This window comes from Miniopterus natalensis, chromosome 4 (genome assembly GCF_054644295.1).
Source record: "Miniopterus natalensis isolate mMinNat1 chromosome 4, mMinNat1.hap1, whole genome shotgun sequence".
In the NCBI taxonomy this organism is placed as follows: Eukaryota; Metazoa; Chordata; class Mammalia; order Chiroptera; family Miniopteridae; genus Miniopterus; species Miniopterus natalensis.
Window position 1 is genome coordinate 65,657,453 of NC_142084.1, and position 23,583 is coordinate 65,681,035.

General features: G+C 47.4%; 1 protein-coding gene across 2 annotated transcripts; it reads left to right on the plus strand.

Moving 5' to 3' along the window:
* Positions 1-1,699: 1,699 nt before the first annotated feature.
* Positions 1,700-21,845, plus strand: ACSBG2 (acyl-CoA synthetase bubblegum family member 2). Of its 2 annotated transcripts, none has more exons than XM_087816007.1 (12): positions 1,700-1,929; positions 4,989-5,077; positions 5,797-5,917; positions 8,163-8,249; positions 9,470-9,619; positions 13,161-13,337; positions 15,621-15,802; positions 15,905-16,138; positions 18,724-18,941; positions 20,802-20,952; positions 21,164-21,330; positions 21,772-21,845. In XM_087816007.1, the coding sequence occupies exons 1-12, from the start codon at positions 1,783-1,785 to the stop codon at positions 21,843-21,845; spliced, it is 1,797 nt and encodes a 598-aa protein (XP_087672133.1). In that variant the 5' UTR covers positions 1,700-1,782. The 2 variants fall into 2 exon arrangements, with proteins under 2 accessions (XP_087672133.1, XP_016053395.2); XM_016197909.2 differs by having other exon boundaries at positions 20,802-20,941; positions 21,084-21,330.
* The last annotated feature ends 1,738 nt before the right edge of the window (positions 21,846-23,583 follow it).

The window sequence follows — 23,583 nt, forward strand, 5'->3', positions numbered from 1 at the left end:
AAGGACCTTCGCAGTTGTTCTCAACACTGATAATCTTGGGAACCCCATTTTGGTCACTGTGCTGGATTCCCGGGACTGCCACAGCAAAGCACCCCAGGCTGGGTGCTGAAACGACAGAAACTCATTGCCTCCCAGCTCTGGAGGCCAGAAGTCCAAGGTCCAGGTGTCAGCCGTTCTGGTCCCCCTTGGAGGCTGTGATGAAGAATCTCTCCCGTGCCACCGGTGGCTTCTGGTGGCAGCCGGCGGCTGTTGCTGACCCTTGGCCTGCACCCTCATCACTCCAGTCCGCCTCTGTCTCCACGCGGCCGCCTACTTTGTGCATCATGTTGTAATCAAATGTCTATGTTTTCGTCTCATAAGGACGGCAGCCATCGGATTTAGGGCCCACCCTCCATCTGGGGTGATTTCATCTCGAGATCCTCAACTGATTTCAACCACAAAGACCCTATTCCAAATAAGGCCACATGCTGAGATTCTGTACATGAACTTTGAGGGAACACTGTTCAACGCACTATAGTCATTAAAATCCCCCCACCCTACCCAGGGGGTACCCCTCCACGCTTTTGTCCAGTTTGAAGCTTCTGCCCTCCCCAGGTTTCAGCCTGGATGCCTGGAGCGCTGGGGCTGAGGGGGTGGCATGATAGCTGAGCGCCCATTTTCGAGGCGATGTTCTCCTGGTGGCGCCCTGGCTTCGCTAGGCGACCTTGTTGTAAGCTGGTGAGACTCCCACAGCCCGTTCTCCTTGGGTGGGGGGACCCCTATGAACCAGCCTTCCATTCATGTGGGCTGTAACGGGGATGTCTGCGTCCCCCCCAATGTGATGGTATTAGCAGATGGGCCTTTGAGAGGTGATGAGGTCCTGGGGCTGGAGCCCTCCTGAACGGCATCCGTGCTCGGATAACAGGCCCCAGGGAGCTCCCCTGTCCCTCCCACCATGTGAGGACACAGCGGGAAGACAGCGTCTGTGAACCAGGAGACAGGGACACTGGTTGGCAATTTGATCTTTGATTTCCCAGCCTCCAGAACTGTGAGAAATAAATGTCTGTTGTTTCTAAATGACCAAGTTTATGGTATTTTATTATAGCAGCTCACAGGGACTAAGACACCCCCCTAAACTCATAGGTTGCAGTCCTAACAGTTACCCAGTACTTCAGAATGTGACCTAACTTGTAAATAGGGTCATTGCAGATAGGATGGGTCCTAATCCAATATGACTGGTGTCCTTGGGCAAAGGGGAAATCTGGACACAGACTCGCACACAGGGAGAACACCATGGGAAGATAAAGGTGGAGACCGGGTGATGCTTCTACAAGCCAAGGAACTTCAAAGACTGCCAGCAAGTCACCAGAGGGCAGGGGAGAAGATGGAACAGATTCTGCCTCATGGCCTCAGGAGGAACCCACTGCTGACACCTTGATCTCGGACTTTTTGTCTCCATTACTGGCAGAGAATAAACTTCTGTTGTTTCAGCCACCCGGCCTAGAGCACGGGCACACCTCGTTTTAGTCCGCCTCACTTCATTGTACTTGGCAGATACTGCATCTTTTACAAATCGAAGGTCTGTGCCAACCCTGCCTTGAGCAAGCCTATCGGCACCATTTTTCCAACAGGCTTAGATGATGGTTAGCATTTTTGTTAGGAATAAAACATTTTAAAATTAAGATATGTGCATTTTTTTTTTTTTTAGACATAATGCCACCTAATTCTGGACTGTGGACCATTCATCCAGATGGAGAAGTCCTTCTGAGGCAATCAAAACATGGGCCAGGCCATGAGGCCCCCATGACCATCCCAGAACTTTTTCAGGAGTCAGTCAACCGATTTGGGACTTATCCAGCCCTCGCATCAAAGAAGAGCGAAAAATGGGAAGTACTGACCTACAGCCAGTACTATGAGGTTTGTCGGAAGGCTGCGAAAGCCATGCTCAAGGTGAATGAGTCACCCATTCCTTCTTCCTTCCTTCCCTCCCTCCTCCTCCCTCCTCCCTCCCTCCCTCCCTTCCTTATCACTTATTCAATCATTCGTTCAGAATAGGAAATACATATACATACATATGGTACAAAATGCACGAGGCACCACAAGACACAAAGGGTAACTGGTGAAAATTTTCCCTCCAATTCTTGACCCCTTCTGTATACAGGCAGCCACCATTGCCAGTTTCTTGTATGTCTTTTTGGGGAATAAATTATATGTACATATGACATAATTTCTCTATATGCAAATTTTTACACACATGGTAGCATACTGTACCCACGATTCTGCACCTTGGTTTCCCCCGTAGCATAATATATCTATGTATTGGTTAGTACTTTTGCTGCATAACAAATCACCCCATAGGAATTTAGTGACTTAAAATGACAAACATTATCTCACAGTTTCTGTGGGTCATGAACCCAGGAGAGGCTTATTTGGATGCTTCTGGTTCAGGGTCTCTCATGAGGTTGCAACCAAGCTGTCAGCCTGGGCTGCACCATCTGAAGGCTTGACTGGGGCTGAAGGTTTCACTTCTAAGCTGGCTGTTGTCAGGAGGCCTCAGTTCCTTGGCCCATGGCTTTCCTCAGAGTCCCCTTGGAGTATTTGCACAATATGGCAACCAGCTTCGCCCAGAATGAGTGACCCAAAGAGAGTGTGAACAAAATGGAAACCACGGTATCTTTTATAACCTAACCTCAGCAGTGACATACTATTACTTCCATAGTCTGTTGGTTCACAGACCAGCCTTGGTGCAGTGATGGAGGAGATTACGCAAGGACACAAATAACAGGATGAGGCCCATTGAGGGCCATCTCGAAGGCTGGCTCCCACACTCGGAGATCCTTCCAAATGGATTCATTTTTTAAAATCCACATTCCTTTCAACAACTGCAATTATGTATGTAACAGTATTGACTTAACCAGCTCCCAACTGGTGGGCATTTAAGCTGTTTCCAGCCTTTTGCTTCCATGCGTGGTGCCACAGTGAACCTCCTTTGTACAATGAACTCTTACGCAGAGGTGCTTCTATATACCCACTATGAGAGAATCTCCTTGTCTGTATTCTTGCCAACATCATATTATCAAAAATGTTCATTTTGGCCAGTTTGATAGGCCTGACCTAATCAGGTGAAGCGTGAAAGGAAAGATTCTCCTGCTGGCCTTGAGGAAGCAAACTGCCATGTGCTTCCCAACTGAGAGCTACCAAGAAAACAGGGCCTCAGTCATTCAACCACAAAGAAATAAATTCTGCAAACAATCTGTGAGTGCAGGAGAGGATTCCATGCTTCAGAGGAGGCCACAGTCCCCACTGAAGCCTTCACTGCAGCTCTGCGAGATCCTAAGCAGAGAACCCAGTTAGACAGCCCCGGCCTCCTGACCTGTGGCAACTGAGATAATAAATGTGCGCTGTGTTTGCGGTAATGTGTTATGCAGCAATAGGAAATGAATATATGAAAACAAGCAAACAAAAAAAGAGGCAATGAACATATTAGGTATCTCCCATTGTAGAAGGGTGTCTGCTGGTGGTTTTGATACACAGGAAACCGGGTCACATTTGACCTAGACCCCAGTTCCCCTCTCCCCTCCTCTGATGCCCATGTGTCTTCATCAGGAGACTATGAGGCATCACAATTTAGAACCATGTGCTTGGGCTGGGTTTTATCTTGGCTGCCCTACCCAGTGCCACTGTGCTCTGGTTCGTTCACCTCTCCTGAAAGGGCATCCTTGTTAGCTTTGCTTTTAGTTGTGGAGCTCAAGGGCCCTCTGCTCTCCTGCCTTTGGGAATCCAATCAGAAACCCATCAGTTTATGTACACACGGACAGAGACATACTTCCACAGTGAGCACAACATTTTTGTCACTAAGCAGAAACACTTGGCATTGTGTTCTGAGCATCGGCAGATGCTTTCCAAATGCTTATGTTTTCCCTAAGAGCCGGGGTCGCCGCCAGCCTTGCCCCATATGACTAAAAATGCCAGCAAAGTTAGAGCTCCCCCAAACCAAAGGGGTACCTCCAAGGATGGTCACCTTCAAGTCTAGGTTTCCTGGTTCACCCTCAACCACATCCAGACCAAGGCTACATCTTTAAAAGTGTACTTTTGTTATTAAAAATAAAAATAAATTCACACCCGTGTCTCTTGTTTTTAAAAAAGAACAGAAAATAGCAAGGGTTGGTGAGGATATGGAGAAATTGCACTGCTGGTGGGGATGTAGAGCGAAGCAGCCACTGTGGAAAACAGTATGGCAGTTCCTCAAAAAATTAAACTTTGACATACCACATGCCCCAGCAGTTCCACTTCTGGGCACCTGCCCAGGGGAATTCGAAGCAAAGGCTGACACAGACACGTGCCCGCTCGCATTCACAGCAGCAGCAGCCACCACGGCCAGGGGTGGGAGCACGCACGTGCCCGTCCACGGGTGGTGGGTAGCACAGTGGCCCGCCGCACACTCGAATATTCTTCACCCTTCAGAAGGAAGGGCATTCTGGCACCTGCCACAACATGGATGCACCTTGAGGGCATCATACTCAGTGAAATAAGCCAGGCACAGAAGGACAAATACTGTGCGATTCCACTTATACGAGGTTCCTAGAGGAGTCAAGTTCACAGGGACAGGAAACAGTTCGTGGGAGCCAGGGGCTGGGGGAGGGGGGGAGTCAGTCTGTAATGGGGACAGAGTTCCAGTTTGGGAAGATGAGGAAGTTCTGGCAATGGATGGTGGGGACCGTCACTCAACAGGAGTGTACTTAATGCTACTGAGCTGTACACTTAAAATTGGCTAAAATTGTATATTCATGCTGTAAATAGTTTACCACAATAAAAATAAAACACATAAAAATAAAAATAAATCAATGGGGTATCCTGAGGGAGGCAAACCAGTCTCCCAATAGTAACAAAAATCTCACACCCAGATTTTAGCCTCAACGCTGGCTTTTCCCCATGCAATGAGCACACCCCACCAGAAGCAGAGCTCTTCCATGTTCCCATTTCCCGTTTCTTTGTTTTTGCCTCCTCAGCTGGGCTTGGAGCGGTTCCACGGAGTCGGCATCCTGGGGTTCAACTCCATGGAGTGGTTCATTTCTTCTCTTGGTGCCATCCTAGCAGGGTAAGAGCACGCGCTGCTCTCTGTCAGCGCGGGTGAGCCGAGACCCGGCCCGGCCGCCCTGGGCAGCTCTGAGATGCCAGCGGGCAGCTGGGCCGCAGCCTCGGTGGGCAGGCGAGGCAGGCGCACAGGCCAACGAACCTGACAGGGTCGGTATCTCGAGTATAAAAGGACTAGTGTCTCGGGATGTGGACGGTACTTCTAGAACTCAGTCATAAAAAGACAAAAAGATTTTAAAGGGGCAAAAGGCTTGGACCAGAAATGTCACAAAGCAAAGCAGGCGATAAGCAGTTGAGAGATGCTCCATGTCATCGGCCATCAGGGAAATGCAAATGAGAACCAGGGATGGTTAAAAGCAAGAACAAAAGGCTGCGGATGGAGGGAACAAGTGAGGGGGTCCATTTATTATTTGCCATGATACTCTGAATAGTGACTTCACTGCCCTGACTCTCAGTTTCCTCATCTGTAAAATGGGGCGTTGTGGGGCTTCCATGATCTGATGTCACGACATCACAGGAGTTTCTGCTTTCATCATCATTATCACTTCAGTAGTTTTTGTCATTGTCACGTTGTGGAGGGAGGGAAGCTTGTGCCAAGGCTGCAAACTCATAATTTGCCTACAGGCTCCTCCCCTCGCCCCCCACCATCCAGGACACCTGCCCCTCACCCGCCCACCCACCACACACGCGCACATGACAGGCACATGTGTTTTCTTTTCCCAGGGGCCTCTGTGTTGGTATTTATGCCACCAACTCTGCGGAGGCTTGTCAGTACGCCATTACTCATGCTAAAGTGAACGTCCTGCTGGTTGAAAATGACCAACAGCTCCAGAAAATCCTTTCGGTAAACCCCTACCCAGCACTGCTTGCCAGTCACCCAGGGGGACCTGAGGGCTCTGACCAGGGGTCTTTGTGCTCCCAGGTAGATGCCAATGATCAGGTGGGGTGGCGGGGCTCGGCTCAGGCACAGGTTCAGTAAGAGTCCCCCCCCACTTTAGCATAACTGGCAAAGCTGCTTTTAGGGGGAGGAGGGTGGATTGGGGGAGTTTAATTTCCAATTCATATTAACTTCATTTCCTATTTGGCCTCCATTTAAAAAATGTGCTTATGCATAATTCTATATACAGCCCACTGCTATTTTTCTTTTAGAAGCGTGATTGTTTTGAGCCTTGCAGTTCTCTCCGTTTCTTGTAACTCTGTATTTCTGGGTGCTTTTGTCTTTCTCTTCTATTTCCTTCCCGAGGTCTACCGCCTCCTGTTTCGCTTCTCTGGTGTCTGGCTCTGTCTTCCTCGTATGTTTGCTCTGTGTTCTTCCTTCCCAGCTGCGTTTACTTCATTACATTTTAAATTTTATACTGGAATGTTGGGTGGTAATTTTCCTTTGTTTTGCGGTGATTTCGTGAAATTTGGCTCCTTTCTTATTTTCTCTTTTCCCCTTGCAGTATCTTTGTATGAATACTGTAGAAACTTTTCCAATTCCTTGTGTTTGAATGAGCTGCAGTTTCCTGAACCAGCTTTTGGCAGGAAGATCCTAAGGGGAGGGGAGTTTGGGGAACGGGTGAGCCTAGGTAACCAGATTCATTGCTCAGCCTGGGGGCCACTGTGACTGTTTTTTAATATTTCATCACTTCTGACTTGCACATTTCTCACTTTTTAACATCTCTGGAGCCGAGATGTGCCTTGTCATTGACGTGATCCTCTCGGATCATCATTGGCCACGTGTTTCCCCACATTTTAAAATCTCTGAAATCAGGGCACATTTTCCCGACTCAATGAAATCCTAGCCGGACTCAGTGAAATAGGACACGTGCCACCTAATTCCTGACCCGGTTCAGGAAGGGCAGACGTCTACCTCCAGCCTTGAGCTTTTTTGAAACTGCTCTCTTGCATGGTGCTTCTGTGGTCCCTGGCACTCATGTCATGCCCTGCTTGCTCACAGCAGAACACACTGGTGTGGGGGGGTGACAGGTGATGGGCGATGAGTGGGGTGCTCCTCATGCTTGCCAGGAACACTGGCTTACGATTTGGGTTTTCCCACTGTTAGAAAATGCCACGCCCCCACTTTACCCCTGCACCAACTTCACCGCTATGGCTTCCTGCCCTGCTTCTGGTATATTTGACCCCACACGCATAAAGCAATGCCTGAATTATTTCTGTCTCGTAGTTTGACTGAAAGTACTGCTTGTGTGGGTCTGTGCTTCTGGTTGCTCTGTATGGAAGGTTGGAAGCCGGGCTCCTGACACGCTCCTCCCAAACTGCATGTTCAGCTCCACCGGCTGATCTAATTCTGGGCAATACTCAGCTTATAACCCTTTGGCTCTTCAGTGCTCCCCTGCCTCCTTTAGAATAAACCCCAAACTCCTTGCCACTGCCTCCAAGGCGGCCTACCAGGCCCTCACCACCCTCTCCTGCCTCCGCCTCGGTTCCTCTCCCCTCCGTCCCAGTGCAGCCCTCCCGAGCTCTCCTCTTCCTCAAACATCCCAGGCCACTGCCTGCTCCCCGCGTTCTGGATGTCTGTCCCCTCTCTCTGGAAAACTCCTGTCCAGCTATTATAAACACTTCTGTCCTCTTTCTCTCCCATCCACACCAGCACCCTGGCTATAATCATAATGAGCATAATGAATGCTGGAAGCGACTTTTTCATTGGATTGGCCGGTAACGAGGCCCACTCCTTGCTTTGCATGAACAGGGTCCAAGCATCCCAGGGGCCTGGTTGCCTGAACCTTACAGTTCTAGATATGACTAGAGAGTTCTGAACCTGCCCAGGTCCCAGCCCCCTTCACGGAGGGTTTTTGTGGCCTGATTCCAACAAGAACGTTTATGAATCCTGGCTGCTGCGGCACCGGGCCTGAGGCGAGCTCTCAGGGAGGCTGCTGTCTTCATCTGCCTCTGATCGTTGGGGGCTACTGATACCCACCGCAAAGAGCCCTGCAGTCCCAAAATCAGTCAAGAGAAGGAGCGATGTTTCACAGAAAAGGGGGGATAAAAAGAGGCTGGGGTTGCAGTAAGAGAGAGCTTAGGACACCCATCCAGCTTCTGTTTTTCCCGGGGCTGGGTTGCCATGAGGCCCACGCTGAACTTTCTTTCAGATTCCACAGAACAAGATGGAGACTGTAAAAGCGATTATCCAGTACAAGCGGCCAATGAAAGAGAGCAATAAGAAAAACCTGTATTCTGTACGTGTGGGCGGGGCACAGAGCAAAGGGGAGGGGGGGCTCACGAGGGAAGTGGGGAGTGAGCAAGAGAGGGGGTCACACTCCATAAGGGGCGTGGGTAGGCCTTTGAGAGGCTTTTTAATTTTAATTTTTGGCATGCAGGATATAGCTTAAGCAAAAATGTAATTTGTTGACTCATGTAACTACAATTCAGGGTGTGGATTTCAGGTATGGCTAGAACCAGGCGCTGGAACTTGTCCCAAGCTCCATGTTGCCCTCTTGGTTTCCTGACTCCACTCTAGCCTTGTGAAATGTCCCCCATAATCCTGAGACAGTCCAGCAGCTCCTGGGGCTACTTTTTTTTTTTTTTTCTTAGAGAGAGAGAGAGGAAGGGAGAGGAATAGAGAAATGGAAACACCCATGAGAGAGAAACATCCATAGGCTGCCTCCTGCACGTCCCCCACTGGAGATCGAGTCGGCAACCGGGCATGTGCCCTGACCCATGACCGAGAATCTAACCGGTGACCCCGATTCATGGGTCGACGCTCAATCACTGAGCCACACTGCCAGGCTGGGGCTACATTTTGACTCATTCTTGTCCAGATAGCACTTCCAGCAAAAGCCATGACTTTCACTGTGATTGGGCCATTTGGGTCACATGCCCAGACCAGATCCAATCACTGGCCCACATAGATGGAACCCTCTGCCTTACACCGATCAGCGTTGGCCTCTGGAATTGGGGGTGGAGTCGGCCCTATCAATCTGGTCACAGAGAAATTTGGGGTGCAGAGTGGAATCTGGGAAGGCAGAGATCAAATAATATCGAACTCCACTGTCAAGCATTTTACATATATTAATTCATTTACTGCTAAGAACAACCCAAGAAGTTGGGTTCAGATATCATTCCTATTTTTGCAAATGTGGAAACTGAGGAACAGGGAGCTTAAGTGGCCTGCCGGAGAGTGCAGGGACCAGAAGCAAACAACTGTGCATTGTAGGACAGTTGAGAGCATCCCTGGTCTCCACCTACTAGATGCCAGTAGCACCCTCCAGTTGAAACAACAACTTTTGTAAGAGGAACCAGGACTACCAATCATAACTAAACCTTTCCTCCTGCTAAAAATTATGCTTTAGGAGAAGTTGATGGGACAGGATCTGACTGGAGAAAGGGGATGCCTGACGTTTAGGGTCACTTCTCACACTCCCTGAGTCCCCACCCTCCGCTTGTTTTCTTTCCACAGTGGGACGACTTCATGGATCTTGGCAATAGCGTTCCCGATTCCCAGCTGGACCAGATCATAGCGAGCCAGAAGGCCAACCAGTGTGCTGTGCTCATCTACACGTCCGGGACCACGGGCAACCCCAAAGGAGTGATGCTCAGCCACGACAACGTAAGTGCTGTCTCTCCCAACAGTGACCAGCTTGGTAGCATCCCGAATCACTTCACTCAGGGGCAGTGGCCTTCAGGGGCCACTTGTTCTTGACCCACAGGGGCAGGGCTGCATTAGTCTGTAGAGTCATGTGGACACTAGTGAGGGGACAGCAGAGTGCAAGGGCTGAAATCAAGGACTTTGGAGCAGACCTGGATCCAAACCTGACTCTGTGATCTTGGGCAAGACATGCCACATCTCCAAGCCTCAGTTTCCTCACCTGTAAAATGGATGTGATATAATAGCCCCTGACTCGTGGGTTGTTCTGAAGACGATATGAGTTAATATTTGCAAAGAGCATAAAATCATGTTTGATAAGTACATGAAAGAGCAGCGAATATGTCCTGTGTTTCAGAGTAAAGCAGAAGTTGAGGGGTGCCTTGTTTGTTTGTTTTTCTTAGAGAGAGAGGCAGGGAGAGGGACAGGGGAAGAACCCAAATGGGTGACCTTTGGGTGCAGGGGATCATGTTCAACCACCTGAGCTACACAGGCCAGGGCAGAAGTTGAGATTTTGATTACTCAAGGAAGGCTGCGTGTTTTGGGGAACACTTATGTATGTCTGGATGGAGTCAAAGACTGATGGTAGTTTAGATGACTGGGATGACACACAAGGTAATACACACTAAAAGATTCCACTTATAGAAAACCCTAGAAAATGCAGACTTATCCATAGGGACTGAAAGCAGGTCTGTGGTTGCCGAGGGAGGGGCCGGAGGGAGGCATCACAAAGGGACACGTGGAAATTTTGGGGAGTGATGAAAATGTTCATATCTTGATGATGGTGATGGATTCACAGAGGTAGACATGTGTCAGTTTGTGTCAAATTGTACAATTTAAGTGTGTGCAGTTCATTGCATGTCAATTATACCTCAATAAAGCCGTTTTTTAAAAAAAAGAATGATTCAGGGACAGTTCACTTATGTTGCATGATCACTGCATGCTAGGCACTGTTCCAAGAGTTTTAGTAAATCTTCACAGCAATTCTACTGATTCTATCAGGCAGATGCTGTTTTACAGATGAGAAACTGAAGCACAGAGAGGTTAAATTCTTGGCCCAGGTCACACAGCAGGCAACATGGTGGAAGCCAGGATTTGAACCCAGGCAGGCTGGCTCCACAGTCCACATTTTTAACTACGCTGTAGATCTGTGTGGCTAACATTCGAAGATGTCCAAAGATGCAACGTAAACATTTAAAAGTTAGTTGCAGAAGAGTACACAGAACACAATGCAATTTTTGTTAAAGAGTAAAAAAGCCAGCAAGCAATATGCACCTGTGTAAGTTTTAAAAGCAGAAAAATGTCTGGCAGGACATCCACTCAAACGGCCATGGTGGTTCCCCTCATGAGTCAGAAAGATTGCTAGTTTTTAAATGAAGATTTTCTACCTTGTAAGAGCTTTTCCCTCGACCTAGCTTAATAGTTACCAGCACACACTGGTCTTTGCACTGGCCATTCCCTCTACATATCAGAGAGCTAATGGCTTGCTCCTTTACCCCCTTCCTGTCCTGCTCAAACACTACCTCTTCTGGGAAGCCCTCCATGATTTCCGTGTTTAAAATAGCAAACAATAAACCATCCATTGATCCCTCATCCTCCTCTGGCTGCTGTTTTTGTTACACTGTCATGTTATGTAGCCATTTGTTTATCCTGAACTTCAGCTCCTTGAGGGCAGAGGTTGTCTTGTTCACTGCTGTGTGTCCAGTGCCTGGCACATAGGAGGACTCAATCCACTTTTGTGGAATGAATGAATGAATAAAAGGCATCTGGTTAAACTCCCACCTGACTCCTTGTGGCTTTATATATGGTGGGATATTTTCCTGGCATTGGGTGACAAATATAAACCCTGGAGCAAGGCTTCCTGGGTTTAAATCCTGGCTCTCCCACTTGATAGCTGTATGACCTGGGGCAAGTTCCTTAACTCCTCTGGACCTCAGTGTCCCCATCTGTAAAACACAGATGAGAATGGTTTCTACTCTTAGAATTGTCATGAAGGTTAAATTATTTCATACACTCTGTCAGTTAGCTACTGCTTTGTAACAAGCCATTCTAGAACTTAGTGACTTAAAACACCAAAAGTGGGTTATATTTGGGTATGGAATTTGGGCAGGGCCCAGCAGGGTGTTTCTTCTGTCCATGCAATGTCAGCTGGGGTCGCTCAGCTGTATTCAGCTGATGTCTGGGCCGGGTAGAAAAGTCCAAGAAGGACTTCACTCACATGTCTCTTGTGGCTTGGGCATCCTCACAGCAGTGGCTCAAGGTTGTTGAACTGCTTAACATGAGCAAATATTCCCTTAGACCAAGGCAGAAGCTGCCGTCTATGAAGGCTCAACAGCAGAAGTTACAGTGTCATTCTGCTCCATTCTGCTGGTCAACCCGTCACTGAACCAGTCCTGTGAAAGGAGAGAAAAACAGACTCCAGCTTTGAAAGGGAGGGTGGCAGAGAATTTGCCGCTGTCTTTAATCTACCCGCATAAATAAAATGCTTAGAACAATGCCTGGCACATAGTGAGCCATATCAGTATTAGCTCACCATCCTCGCCCGGCCTCTATGGGTCAGTTGATTGAGCGTCATCCATGCACCAAGACGTCACTGGCTCGGTTCCTGGTTGGGGCACATGCCTGGGTTGCAGGCTCGATCCCCAATAGGGGGCGTGCAGGAGGCAGCCGATTGATGTTTCTCTCTCTCCCTCTTCCTTCCTCTCTTTTTCTCTCTCTAAAAAAAAAAATGAAAAATGAATATTACTCAGCCATAAAAAAGATGAAATCTTGCCATTTGTGACAACACAGATGGACTTAGAGGGTATATTATGCTTAGTGAAATAAGTCAGAAAGAGAAAGACAAATACCATATGATTTCCCTTTTATGTGGAATCTAAAGAACAAAATAGGTGAACAAACAAAATAGAAACAGACCCATAGATACAGAAAACAAGCTGATAGTTGCCAAAGGAGAGGGGGTAGGGATGGGAATAAAGGGAAAAAATTCAATTAAATTAAACCATTCAGGCTATGGTGAATGATACCTGGAGAATTAGACGATGGAAACTTCAGTTTGGGTGATGTGAGATAGCCTCTCTGTGTCGACAACATTTAAGCAAAAACTAAGCATGTGAGAAGGAGTCAGTCATGGGGAAAGCTGGAGAAACAGCAGTCCAGGCAGAGGGAACAGCCAGTGCAAAGGCCCTGAGGCTGGACCCTGCCCGATGTGTTGGAGGAACAGTGTAGAGGCCCAGGTGGCAGGATTAATGAAGTAACTGCTCAGCAGAGGTTTATGACACCAGTAAGAAATATGTATTGCAAAATTATTGATACACCAAAAGTTTACATCAAGGAAAAAAATTAAAGAGAGTTGATGTTTCAACTCTCTCTCTGTCTCTCTCCCTGCCTCTCTGTGAAATCAATAAGGATATATTTTTAAAAAAAAGAAAAAAAAGAATTGCATTTAAGTGTCCCTCCAGCCAGTACAAGGCACCCTGGATTGCAAGTCCCACTTGTGTTCCAGATGACATGGTTGTCCGGGATGGTGGCGAAGGACTGCGGCCTGACTAGCGCCCCAGAAAAGCAGGAGACGGTGGTTAGCTATCTTCCCCTCAGCCACATTGCAGCTCAGATGATGGACATCTGGGTACCCATAAAGATCGGGGCTTTCGTCCACTTTGCTCAACCGGATGCTCTCAAGGTGAGGCGGGGGCAGCCTGGGGCGAGTGGGGGGTTTCATTAAGCCCCAGTTCTAGGGGTTCCTTCTCTGTCCTCAGCTTATGCTTCATTTAGCAGCATCAGAAACAGTGGACCCCATTCTTGCCATTTTTATCTTTACCCAAGTCCGGGCATCCGTATATAGTTGTACAGATTATACACTGAACCACTCAAGACTAAGATGTGAATGGTACTGAACGCAAAATGTGTGTGTAGTTTTGTTTTTTTAAGTCAGTATTCCCAACTCCCAAAAGCTCCAAAACCCAAACCCATCTCAAGACCCTTAACCACATCTGCAAAGTCTCTTTTGCCGTGAAAGATAACATATTCACAGGTTCAGGGGGTTAGGGCATGAATACCTTTGGGGGTACCGTGATTCTGCCTTCCATTCTCTATTGAACAGGCTGTCTCAGGGCCTTTGTAATTCCTTCTAGGAGGTCCATTCTTCTTTCGTTTGCATGGCGGATAACTGTCATTTAGTTCTCTGCTTACATTTCCCCTTGGCCCCTCTCACATCCCCCAAGCTCAGTGTCTGAGAGGTAGTGGCCATTCGACACAATAAATATGTTAGTTTTTTGGCTGAATACATAACGCATATACATACACTCACCTACAGGACCCGAGAAGTTCCCATTCTCCCACATCCTTAATCAACCCTGTAATATCGTCAAAAACTTTAAAATAATCAACCTGATGGGTGACAAAGGTGGCCTTCACAGTTTAAGGAACTGCCAGGCTTTTCCAAAGAGGCTGCACCATTTTATAGTCCCACCAGAAAAGGATGAGAGGGTTCTGGTTTCTCCTCCTCACTAACGCGCGACACCACCACCATCATCATCGTTGCCATCTGGTGGCTGTGAATAGGTATCTCGTCGCTTTAATTGGCATTTCCCCAGTGACTCACGGTGCTGAACAAGTTCTCATGTGCTTACTGGCCACCTGTGTATCTTCTCTGGAAAAAGGGCTGTTCAAATCTTTTGCCCATTTAAAAATGTGGTTGCAGGCCCTGGCCAGTGTGGCTTAATCGGTTGGGCGTCGTTCCATGTACTGGGCACATGCCCAGGGCACATGCCTAGGTTGCAGGCTCAACCCCCAGCAAGGAGGGTGCAGGAGGCAGCTGATGGATATTCTGCTCTAACATAGATGTTTCTCTCTCTCCCTCTCTCTTCCTCTCTCTCTAAAAATCAATAAAAACTTTTTAAAAATGTGGTTGCCTATTTTCTCATGGTTGAGTTTAAGGGTTCTTTATACCTTCTGGATATAAATTCTTTCTTAAATGTATTGTTCACAAATACCTCCTCCCAAATCTGTGACTTGTCTTTTTGTTTTGACCCTGCAGTCCAATTTATTTTATTTTTACTTTTACGCTTTTGGTGTCATATATAAGAAATCTTTGCCTATGCCAAGATCAGAGATATTCTTCTATGTGTTCTTCTAGAAGCCTTTTAGTTTTAGTTATTACATATAGGTCAGTGATCCATTTTCAGTTTATTTTTCTGTTTGGTGAGAAGTAAGTCTCTAAGTAAGGCTCTTATTTTAATTTTTGGGGGGATATGAATATCCTTTACACCATTCAATTGCCTTGGCACTTTGATTGAATGTCAATTGATCGCAAACGTAAGGATCCACCTCTGGGTTCTTTATGCTATTCCATTGATCTATATGTCTATTTTCTTACATCAAAACCACACTGACTTGGGTTTTTCTGGCTTTATGGTAGGGTGACTACCTTGTCACTGTTTGCCTGGAATTTTCCCAGTTTTATAACTGAAAATTCCACATTCCAGGAACTCCTTTAGTTCTGGGCAAACCAGGATGGTTGGTCACCCTATTTTATACTAAATTTCAAAATCAGGTAGTAATTCTTCCATTTATGTTCTTTTCCAAAATTGCTTTGGCCATTCAGGTCCTCCACATTTCCATATCAATTTTAGGTCAGCTTGTCAATTTGTATGAACAAGCCTGTCTGGATTTTTATAGGGATTGCATTGAACCTATAGACCTGTTTGGGGGAGAATTTTGCATCCTTTTAAACAGTTGTATAATATTCCACAGCATACTTGGACAACAGATTTTTCCCCAGCCTGCCACTCTCCACCACAGAGAGGGAAAATCTGACTGGCTGCCAACCAATCAGTGGGTTGGCTTGCTTGAATCAAGAGCTCAGCCAAAAGAAGGTTCTCCTGGGCTGAGTGGCTGGGCAGAGATGGACATCTGGGGTCCATGGAAGGTTTGGGTGTGGCTAACCCAGCTCTGTCCCACGCAGGGCACCTTGGTCAGCACTCTACAGGAAGTAAAGCCTACCGCCTTCCTAGGGGTGCCCCGAATTTGGGAGAAGATACAGGAGAAGATAAAGGAAAGTAGTGCCAAATCCTCAAGCTTGAAGAAGAAGGTGTTTTCGTGGGCAAGAGCTGTTGGCTTAAAGGTCAATACAAAAAGGATGGTAGGGTAGGTGCAGGGTCCACTGGGTCGGGTGGGGAGGGTGGTGGGTGAGGGGCTCAGCTAATTTTGGATCCATGGCCATAGAACTCTCCTTGGCATTGCGCACAGGTCAAATGACTCTTCCATGAGCTACCGCATAGCAAGGACACTCGTTTTCAACAGAGTCAAGAGCACCCTTGGCTTTGATCACTGCCACATTTTTATCAGTGGGGCCGCGCCCCTCAGCCCAGACACCTCTGAGTTCTTTCTAAGCCTGGACATACCTATTGGCGAGATATATGGGATGAGCGAAAGCACAGGACCTCACACCGCATCCAACTGGGATAACTACAGGATTCTAAGGTACTGGTCTCCTGGAGAGACCCCCGGGCCTCCAGCAATACGGGGTCAGGGGAAGGAAGATGGGAGGATGGATGGGCCTCAGGGCTGAGATGAATTCTGATTTGGTATCTCCAGAATGATCCCTGTTCTCCAGCTCCCAAGCCCCAAATCTTCATGACCGTGGGAAGCCCCGGTTTGTCAGAGACTTTCCATTGTCTCCCAGATTGCCACTGGTGAGTTCTGCCTCCAGAGACCACCCCACTCTCACCCACCCCAGGTCACTCGCTGGGACCTCAGGCCCCTTCATCTCCACAACGCTCCATCTCAAACATGTCCACGGCCCTCTCTGGCTTTCTCCCAAGCACAGCTCACCCCAGGCTACAGGACTGAACCCAGAAATACCGAAACAGTAAGAATACCAAAGGCAAGGTCCACTCCGAGTCTGAGAGCCACGCTCCTTCACAGAGCCTGCCGGTGGTCTTTCTTCCTTCCCTGCTGCCATGTTGCAAGTCCAGCTGGTCTCTCATGCTTGGCCAGGTGCCAGCTGCCTTGGAATTTGGCAAAAACAAAGTTCAATCTTCCTAATCTAGCAAAATCATCTCTTGCCTTTTACTTTACTTTGCAGGGGAGATTTGCACCTCAGTATCTCTCCCTCTCCACCCCATAATCCTCTCTGAGGTCTGCTTCCTGCAGAACCCAAATGCCCACTGGAGTTTCCCCAAAACCAAAAGGGTGGTCCTTCCCTAAAGAGAAGTGACACTGTTCCAACCCTGGAGGAAAGGTACAGACTCCAGCCTCTGTCTTTAACTAGTTTTTTTCAACGAGGAGTATATGCACACACAAATCAGAAGGTATGAAATGACAGTGAAAAGCTCCCGCTCCCTCTCCGTGTGTGTGTGTGTGTGTGTGTGCGCGCGCGCAAATTTCCCCTTTTTTTATAAAGACACCAGTCGTACTGGATTTGGAACCATGCTACTCCAGTATGACTTAATCTTAATTTAGCCAAATACATCTGCAAAGATCCTATTTCCAAGTAAGCTCACATTCTGAGGTACTGGGAGTTATGATGCAAAGTAAGAACGGGGGCGGGGGGGCATTTCAACCCCTAACACCCTCCCAGAGGCGAAATGACCACACACATAGCATTCTTTTAAATTAACCTGGCATAAGAGTGCGTTGACATACATATTTTTATCCCAAACGGAAGCATTTCCCGTGTGAAAATGGACACAAAACTCATCCTTTCTGCTATGAGTTCAGGAACCAAAAACAGTCAACACGGCATTCCCTCACTATCTGGATTCGTAATTCAAACCTCCACTCAGTCTTGACTCACACCATCCTGGCTCAGGAACCAAACAGATTTGGTTAGTAAGGGATTCTTCTGGAGAATGTTCCCTATCAGTGCAAATAGCTGCCTCGTTTTTAACAGCTGTTTAGTATTCCACCGGGTGGATATACCATTATTTATTTAACTAGTCCCTTTTCTGGTGAATACTAAGGGCTTTTTTTCCTCCATTATTTGTCACCGTAAACAATGCTAAAGTGAATGTTTAGAATATATACCACATATTTCGCTAAACCAATTGGAGGAAAATGGTATTTCATCATAACTTTCATTTACATTCCTTTTATTGTGAATGAAGTTGGAAAAAATCCTCTCAAACATTTAAAAGCCATTTGTATTTCCTTTCCTCTGAACTATCTGTCCATACCATCTGCCCCTTTTAAAAACTAGATTACCAGTTCCTTTATTGTTCGTTTGTTGGCACTCTATATATATTAGGAAAATCAGCCCTTTGTTTTTTATATGACTTTAAAGTATTTTACCCCTAGGTTTATTATTGGTATTTACTTTTAGTTAGGTGTTTTCTGCTGTGCAATTTTATCTTTACGTGGTTGAATTTATCAATCTTTTCTTTATGGCGTCTGTTTTTCCATATTCCTAGAAAGGCCTTCATTGGGGAAGTCAGAAGGCTTTTAGTACATTTTGAGCTTCTTTGGTGTACCCTCTTTTTTACTCTTGCTAACTAAGAGAATCCCTACAATTAGCCCTAAAACCACTGGCCTTTCTACCAGTGAAGGCAATCTCAGCAAAGCCGCATTGCTTTCTTTTCTGCATTCTAAAATCACCCTCCCAAATATTATCTCTGGGAAAGAAGTCTTATAAGAACCCAGATTTCAAATAGTGCTGTTTTGTCTTATGGATGTAACTTTAACCTCTGAAGAGGTTACAGTTGCTTGTCCCTGTCGTTGCATGCAGGTCTACATATCTGTTTTCTAAAAGATGAGGGCTTTTGTTGCTATTCTTAAGCCAAGAGCTCTTTGTCCTCCCGTTTATGTGGAGATTAAAATGTACAACTCTGCTGTGTGTCCCAGCTCATCAAGTGCTTGGGAATTTGACTCACTGGATTGAGCACTCCCCCCCCCCTCTCATTTGGCAAACACCTCCTTATGCCCCACAGGTCCTGGAGAGGGTGAAAGAAGCAGATCCAGCCGGGTCAGCTGAGCAGGATGTTAGGAGCCTGGGCTACAGACCCAGGCTGACCTTTGTGGGTGACCCTGTCTCTCTGAGCCTCAGTTTTCCCCCTCCCATTCCCCGGCAGCTCCGGCAAAATCATAAGTGGGTGTAAAAACATGCTGTTCCAGCCGAACAATGATGGCATTGGGGAGGTCTGCATGTGGGGCCGGCACGTCTTCATGGGCTACCTGGAAAGGCAGGAAGAGACCATGGAGGCCATCGATGAGGAAGGCTGGCTACACAGCGGGGACCTGGGCCGCATGGACAACCAGGGTTTCCTCTACATCACTGGCCGCATCAAAGGTACTGGAGCTGAGCTCTGCAGGGGTCTCTGCAAGCAGGCCCACCCTGAGCGTTTAAGGGGCTGGCAGACACAAGGCCCTCAGCTCCCGGCCTCCCACAGCGGGGCCTTGCCTGGATATACAGGGTCGCCCTGTTCCACACGTCCCAGCTCTGTCCTTGGGCACAGCATTTGGCCCTCAGCAGGATGAACCTGGGAAAGACACCCACCCCAACCCTGAAACTTGTTTCCTCCCCTGTACTTATTTGAGAATAATAATCACTTACAGAGTTATAATGATTAAGTGAGGATTAAATGAAAGAATGCAGAACAGGGATTGGCCAACTTTTCCTGTAAAAGGCCTGATCTTAAATATTTTGGGATCTGCAGGACATATGTTCTCTGTCGCAGCCACACAACTTGGCAGAAGTGTAGCGAAGCAGCAGCCACAGACAATACGTAGACAAATGGATGTGACTGTGTGCCAATGTGAATGTCATAGAATTTTCATGTGTCACAATATTATTATTCTTTGGATTTCCTTCTAATCATTTAAAAATGTAAAAACCATTTTTGGCTCATGGCCACACAAAAGCAGGCAGAAGGCTGAATTTGGCTTGCAGGCCAGAGCTTACCAACCTCTGATGTAGGCAGAGCATTTAGCACTGAGCCTGAGGTAGGGAGTAACTATTCAATAAGTGAGCTATATTAGCATTATTTCCATGATGAGCAACAGAAAGCCCTTCTTAAACAGGTCCGAATAAAAAAGGGAAACGTTTTAAAAACTGAAAAGGCCAAAAGATTTTGCTTCAGGCATGGCTGGATCCAGGTGCCAAAACAATTTGACAAGGGAGCTCTTTCTCCTTCTCTTACTGAGCTATCTTCTGTGTTGGGGCTATTCTTGAAGAGGCTTTTCCCCATTTGGTGATAGGATGACTGCCAACAGTCTAGGCTTATCCTAATCCCAAAGGGATAAGACTACGTTATTCCCAATAGTTTCAGCAAAAGTTTTAATACTGACTCTCACTGGATCCCATCTCAGAATGAATCACTGTAGAGGATGGAGTATGCTGATTGGTCAGACCTGGTCACATGCTCGCCCTGTAGTTCACCTGCCCAAAACACATAAAGATGGAGAGTAGTTCCCTAAGGAAACATCAGGGTGCATTTATCCAAAGAAAAAGTCACTGGGCTGACAACACCACAGATGTCCGTTACCTGATCGCACTATTACTACTGCTATAACCACCTCAGTAAAGGTGACTGTGAGACCCGGAGATGTGATGGAGAGAGAGTTCGGGTGGGTGGACCAGAAAGCGGTCAGGATCCCAGGATGAAAGAACAAAATGTGCTGGGGCAGGAGGAGGAGCTCTTGGAGAATTTTAGAGGCTCCAGGGAGAAAGTGACACAATTTCTTTAGAACATGCCAAAATTAGGGATGCGACACAAAACCTCTGGGTAAGGCTGGACTTAGGTTCTTTTGGGGTTGCCAAGTGATGGAAAAATCAGGGGACAGAGAGACAGGGTGTGGCCAGAAGCATTCACCATCTTCTAAGCAAGACTTAGAGGGCCTGGACCAGGTTATGGGAGACTGGGAAAGAGGCAATGAATTAATAACACACTGTCCTTATGGAATGTACAGGATTTGGACATGTCAGGGGAATTTGAAGGAAAAAAGGGGAGGAGGGGCACAGTGACTTTGGGTTTGTGGCTTGGAGAAGGGCATTGTGGGAGTCCTGGCCAGGAGCAGGGTTTCTCTTCTACTTCTGAGGTTTTCTAGGTGAGTGGTTGTCTGTGCCAATATCTGTTCCCTCACATCCTCAAGAGGGTGGGGGTTTCCCATTGTCATGGCTGAACTGACACGGAGGCGTGTGTTGTTCCAGAAATCCTCATCACAGCTGGTGGCGAGAACGTGCCCCCTGTTCCCATCGAGAACAGGGTTAAAGAAAAGATTCCCATCGTCAGTAATGCCATGTTAGTGGGAGATAAGGCAAAGTTTCTAAGCGTCCTGCTGACGCTGAAGGTAACCTGGGTGTCCTGCGGGGTCTCCACCCCAGACTCCAGAGGGTATACCCTATGGGTTCTGGACCTTCTTCTTGGTCCTGAGGGCTGGCTGGGGAGTGTGTGGGGGTGTTGGGTGTGGTGACAGGGGTGTCCTGGGACAGTGTGAGGTAGATATGACGAGCGGAGAGCCACTGGACAAACTGAGCTTGGAGGCTACCAAGTTCTGCCGGAATCTGGGCAGCCATGCATCCACCGTGACTGAGATCGTGGAGCTACGAGACCCCCTGGTCTACACTGCCATCCAGAAAGGCATTGACGCTGTGAACAAGGAAGCCCCCTCCAATGCGCAGAAGATTCAGAAGTGGGTCATCCTGGAGAAAGACTTTTCCATCTACGGTGGAGAGCTGGGTGAGTGGCCTGGATAGCTGGTGGCCTTGGCTCTTGGAGGCTGGTCCCTTGCTAGTGTCCAGGGCCATGTGGGCTCCAAGACATGCCCTATTCTGGGGGTCAAAGGGTCTGTGGGACCAGCTGGGGACAGAGAGAGGGACACTGCCATTTCCGTCTGACTGGTGCCCAGTTCCTCCGGACCACACACACACAGTCCCTTCTCCCCAGGGCAGCCACATCACTCACTCTGGGAATAAAAGCCAAACCCCTTACCATGGCTCCATGTGAGCTCTCACCTTCTGACCTTTCCTTGTCTCCTACTCCACCCCAGTGATAGCAAAGGTGGTGCACCCAGGAAGTGGGCCACCAACTAGACCCAGCCACGCAACCCTGCTGTCTGATCATGCGCAGGGCATGTGGACTTTATCTCAACAACTGAACTGGTTTCTCCTTTTACAATAGGTCCAACAACAAAGTTTAAGAGACATTTCATAATCCAGAAATACAAAAAGCAAATCGAAAACTTATACCACTGACTTGATTGGCAGAGCTGCTCTTGGCTGTCCCAATGGTGAGAATGGATTTCCTGGGCTGTGCCTCAAATGAGTCCAACAGAGGCACTCTCCTGTGTGGCAGGCAGGGTCTGTGAGTGAGCAGAACTACAGAGGCCACATGGGCAGTGCCCATAGGTATTCAGTTGCTGAGGGTTCTTGGTAGTGTCTGGCTTTAACTCACGCTCTACCAGGGTCCTGGCAGAGCACGCAGGCTCCTTCAGGGCTGGCCACCAACGTCATTACTTGATCTTCTGGCCTTTCCCACTTGTCTCAAAGATGGAGCAGAGCAATCTTCCCACCCAGGACTAGAATGTTTCATTAAACAACAAAATGTTTCATTGTGGCTTATCTGGAGAAGGCCTTTTGCCAGAAACTTTGGTGGGAGAGAAGGTCTACTTGTCAGGCACCCAAGGAATCTGTGTTGGCCCATCACAGATGGTAAGGGATGGAGACTTGAACTGCTCCTACCCATTCCTTTTCCTCTCCTTTCCCCCAAGTCTTATCCAGAGGAGCCTCCATGACACCATGAGTCCCTATATGCACGGTGCAGGCAGAGAGTAGAACACATGGTCAGTTGTCCTATGGGCTACACGGTCAAATCACTCTCTTCTGATGCCCACAGCCAACAGACTTGTATTCGTTTACTAGGGCTGCTAGAACAGAGCACCACAGACTTGGGATCTTAACAGGAATGTTTTTTCCTCACAGTGTGGAGGTTGAAAGTCCAAGATCAAGGTGTGGCCAGGGTTGGTTCCTTCTGAGGCCTCTCTGCTTGGCTTATAGGTGCTGTCCTCTCCCTGTGTCTATGTCCAAATTTCCCCTTTTGGTAAGGACACCAGTCACATGGATTAGGGTTCGCCCTAATGACCTCATTTTAACTTGATTATCTCTGTAAAGATCTCTGTCTCCAAATAGTCACATTCAGAGTTACATCAGGTTAGGGCTTCAGCATATGGATTTTGGAGGAGGGGACATAATGCAATCTGTTAACATCACCATCAGCCATTTTCTTTTCTCCATCAACTGGTTTAACTCCTCCATACCTTCATTTGTCAAAGTCTTGTGGTGAGTCCAGCAGTTAAACACATTCATCATTCCTCATCTTTTGAAAGATTTCCAGTTTCACTTTGCAGCTGGGTAAGAGACCATCGACACTGATGGAGGGGGACGGACCCTCTGTACCTGTGCTGTCCAGTAGGGCAGCCACTGGCCAGTGTGGCACATCCGAATCGAGGGGTGCTGTAAGTGTAAAATACACACTGGTGCCTAATAGAGAATATAAAATATCTCATTAATATTTTAAAATATTCATTATATGTTGGAATGATAATATTTTGGATACACCGGGTTACATAAAAGATTATCATTTAAATCAATTTCACCAGTTTTTTTGTGGCTACTAGAAAAATTTCAAGTATATAGATGGTTCACATGATATTTTTCTTAGCACAGCTCTAAAGTTCATTGGAGAGGGATTCAAATTTTTCTGATTTATAAATAGATCTATTCATTTGGGAATATTTTCATCTTGTGGTAACTGTGGGGTCTCACAGAATGAACACCTTTTTCAAGGATCCCCATGTGATACTTTGTCTTTCTCCTTTCTCTAGCTTCCAACAGGAAGACCCCAGCTTGACACATGGTTTACTGCTCTGGGCAGGGACTTTCCTGTTTTTAAGAAGCCAGATCCTGTCTGTGTCCATCTCTCGTTGAAGACATG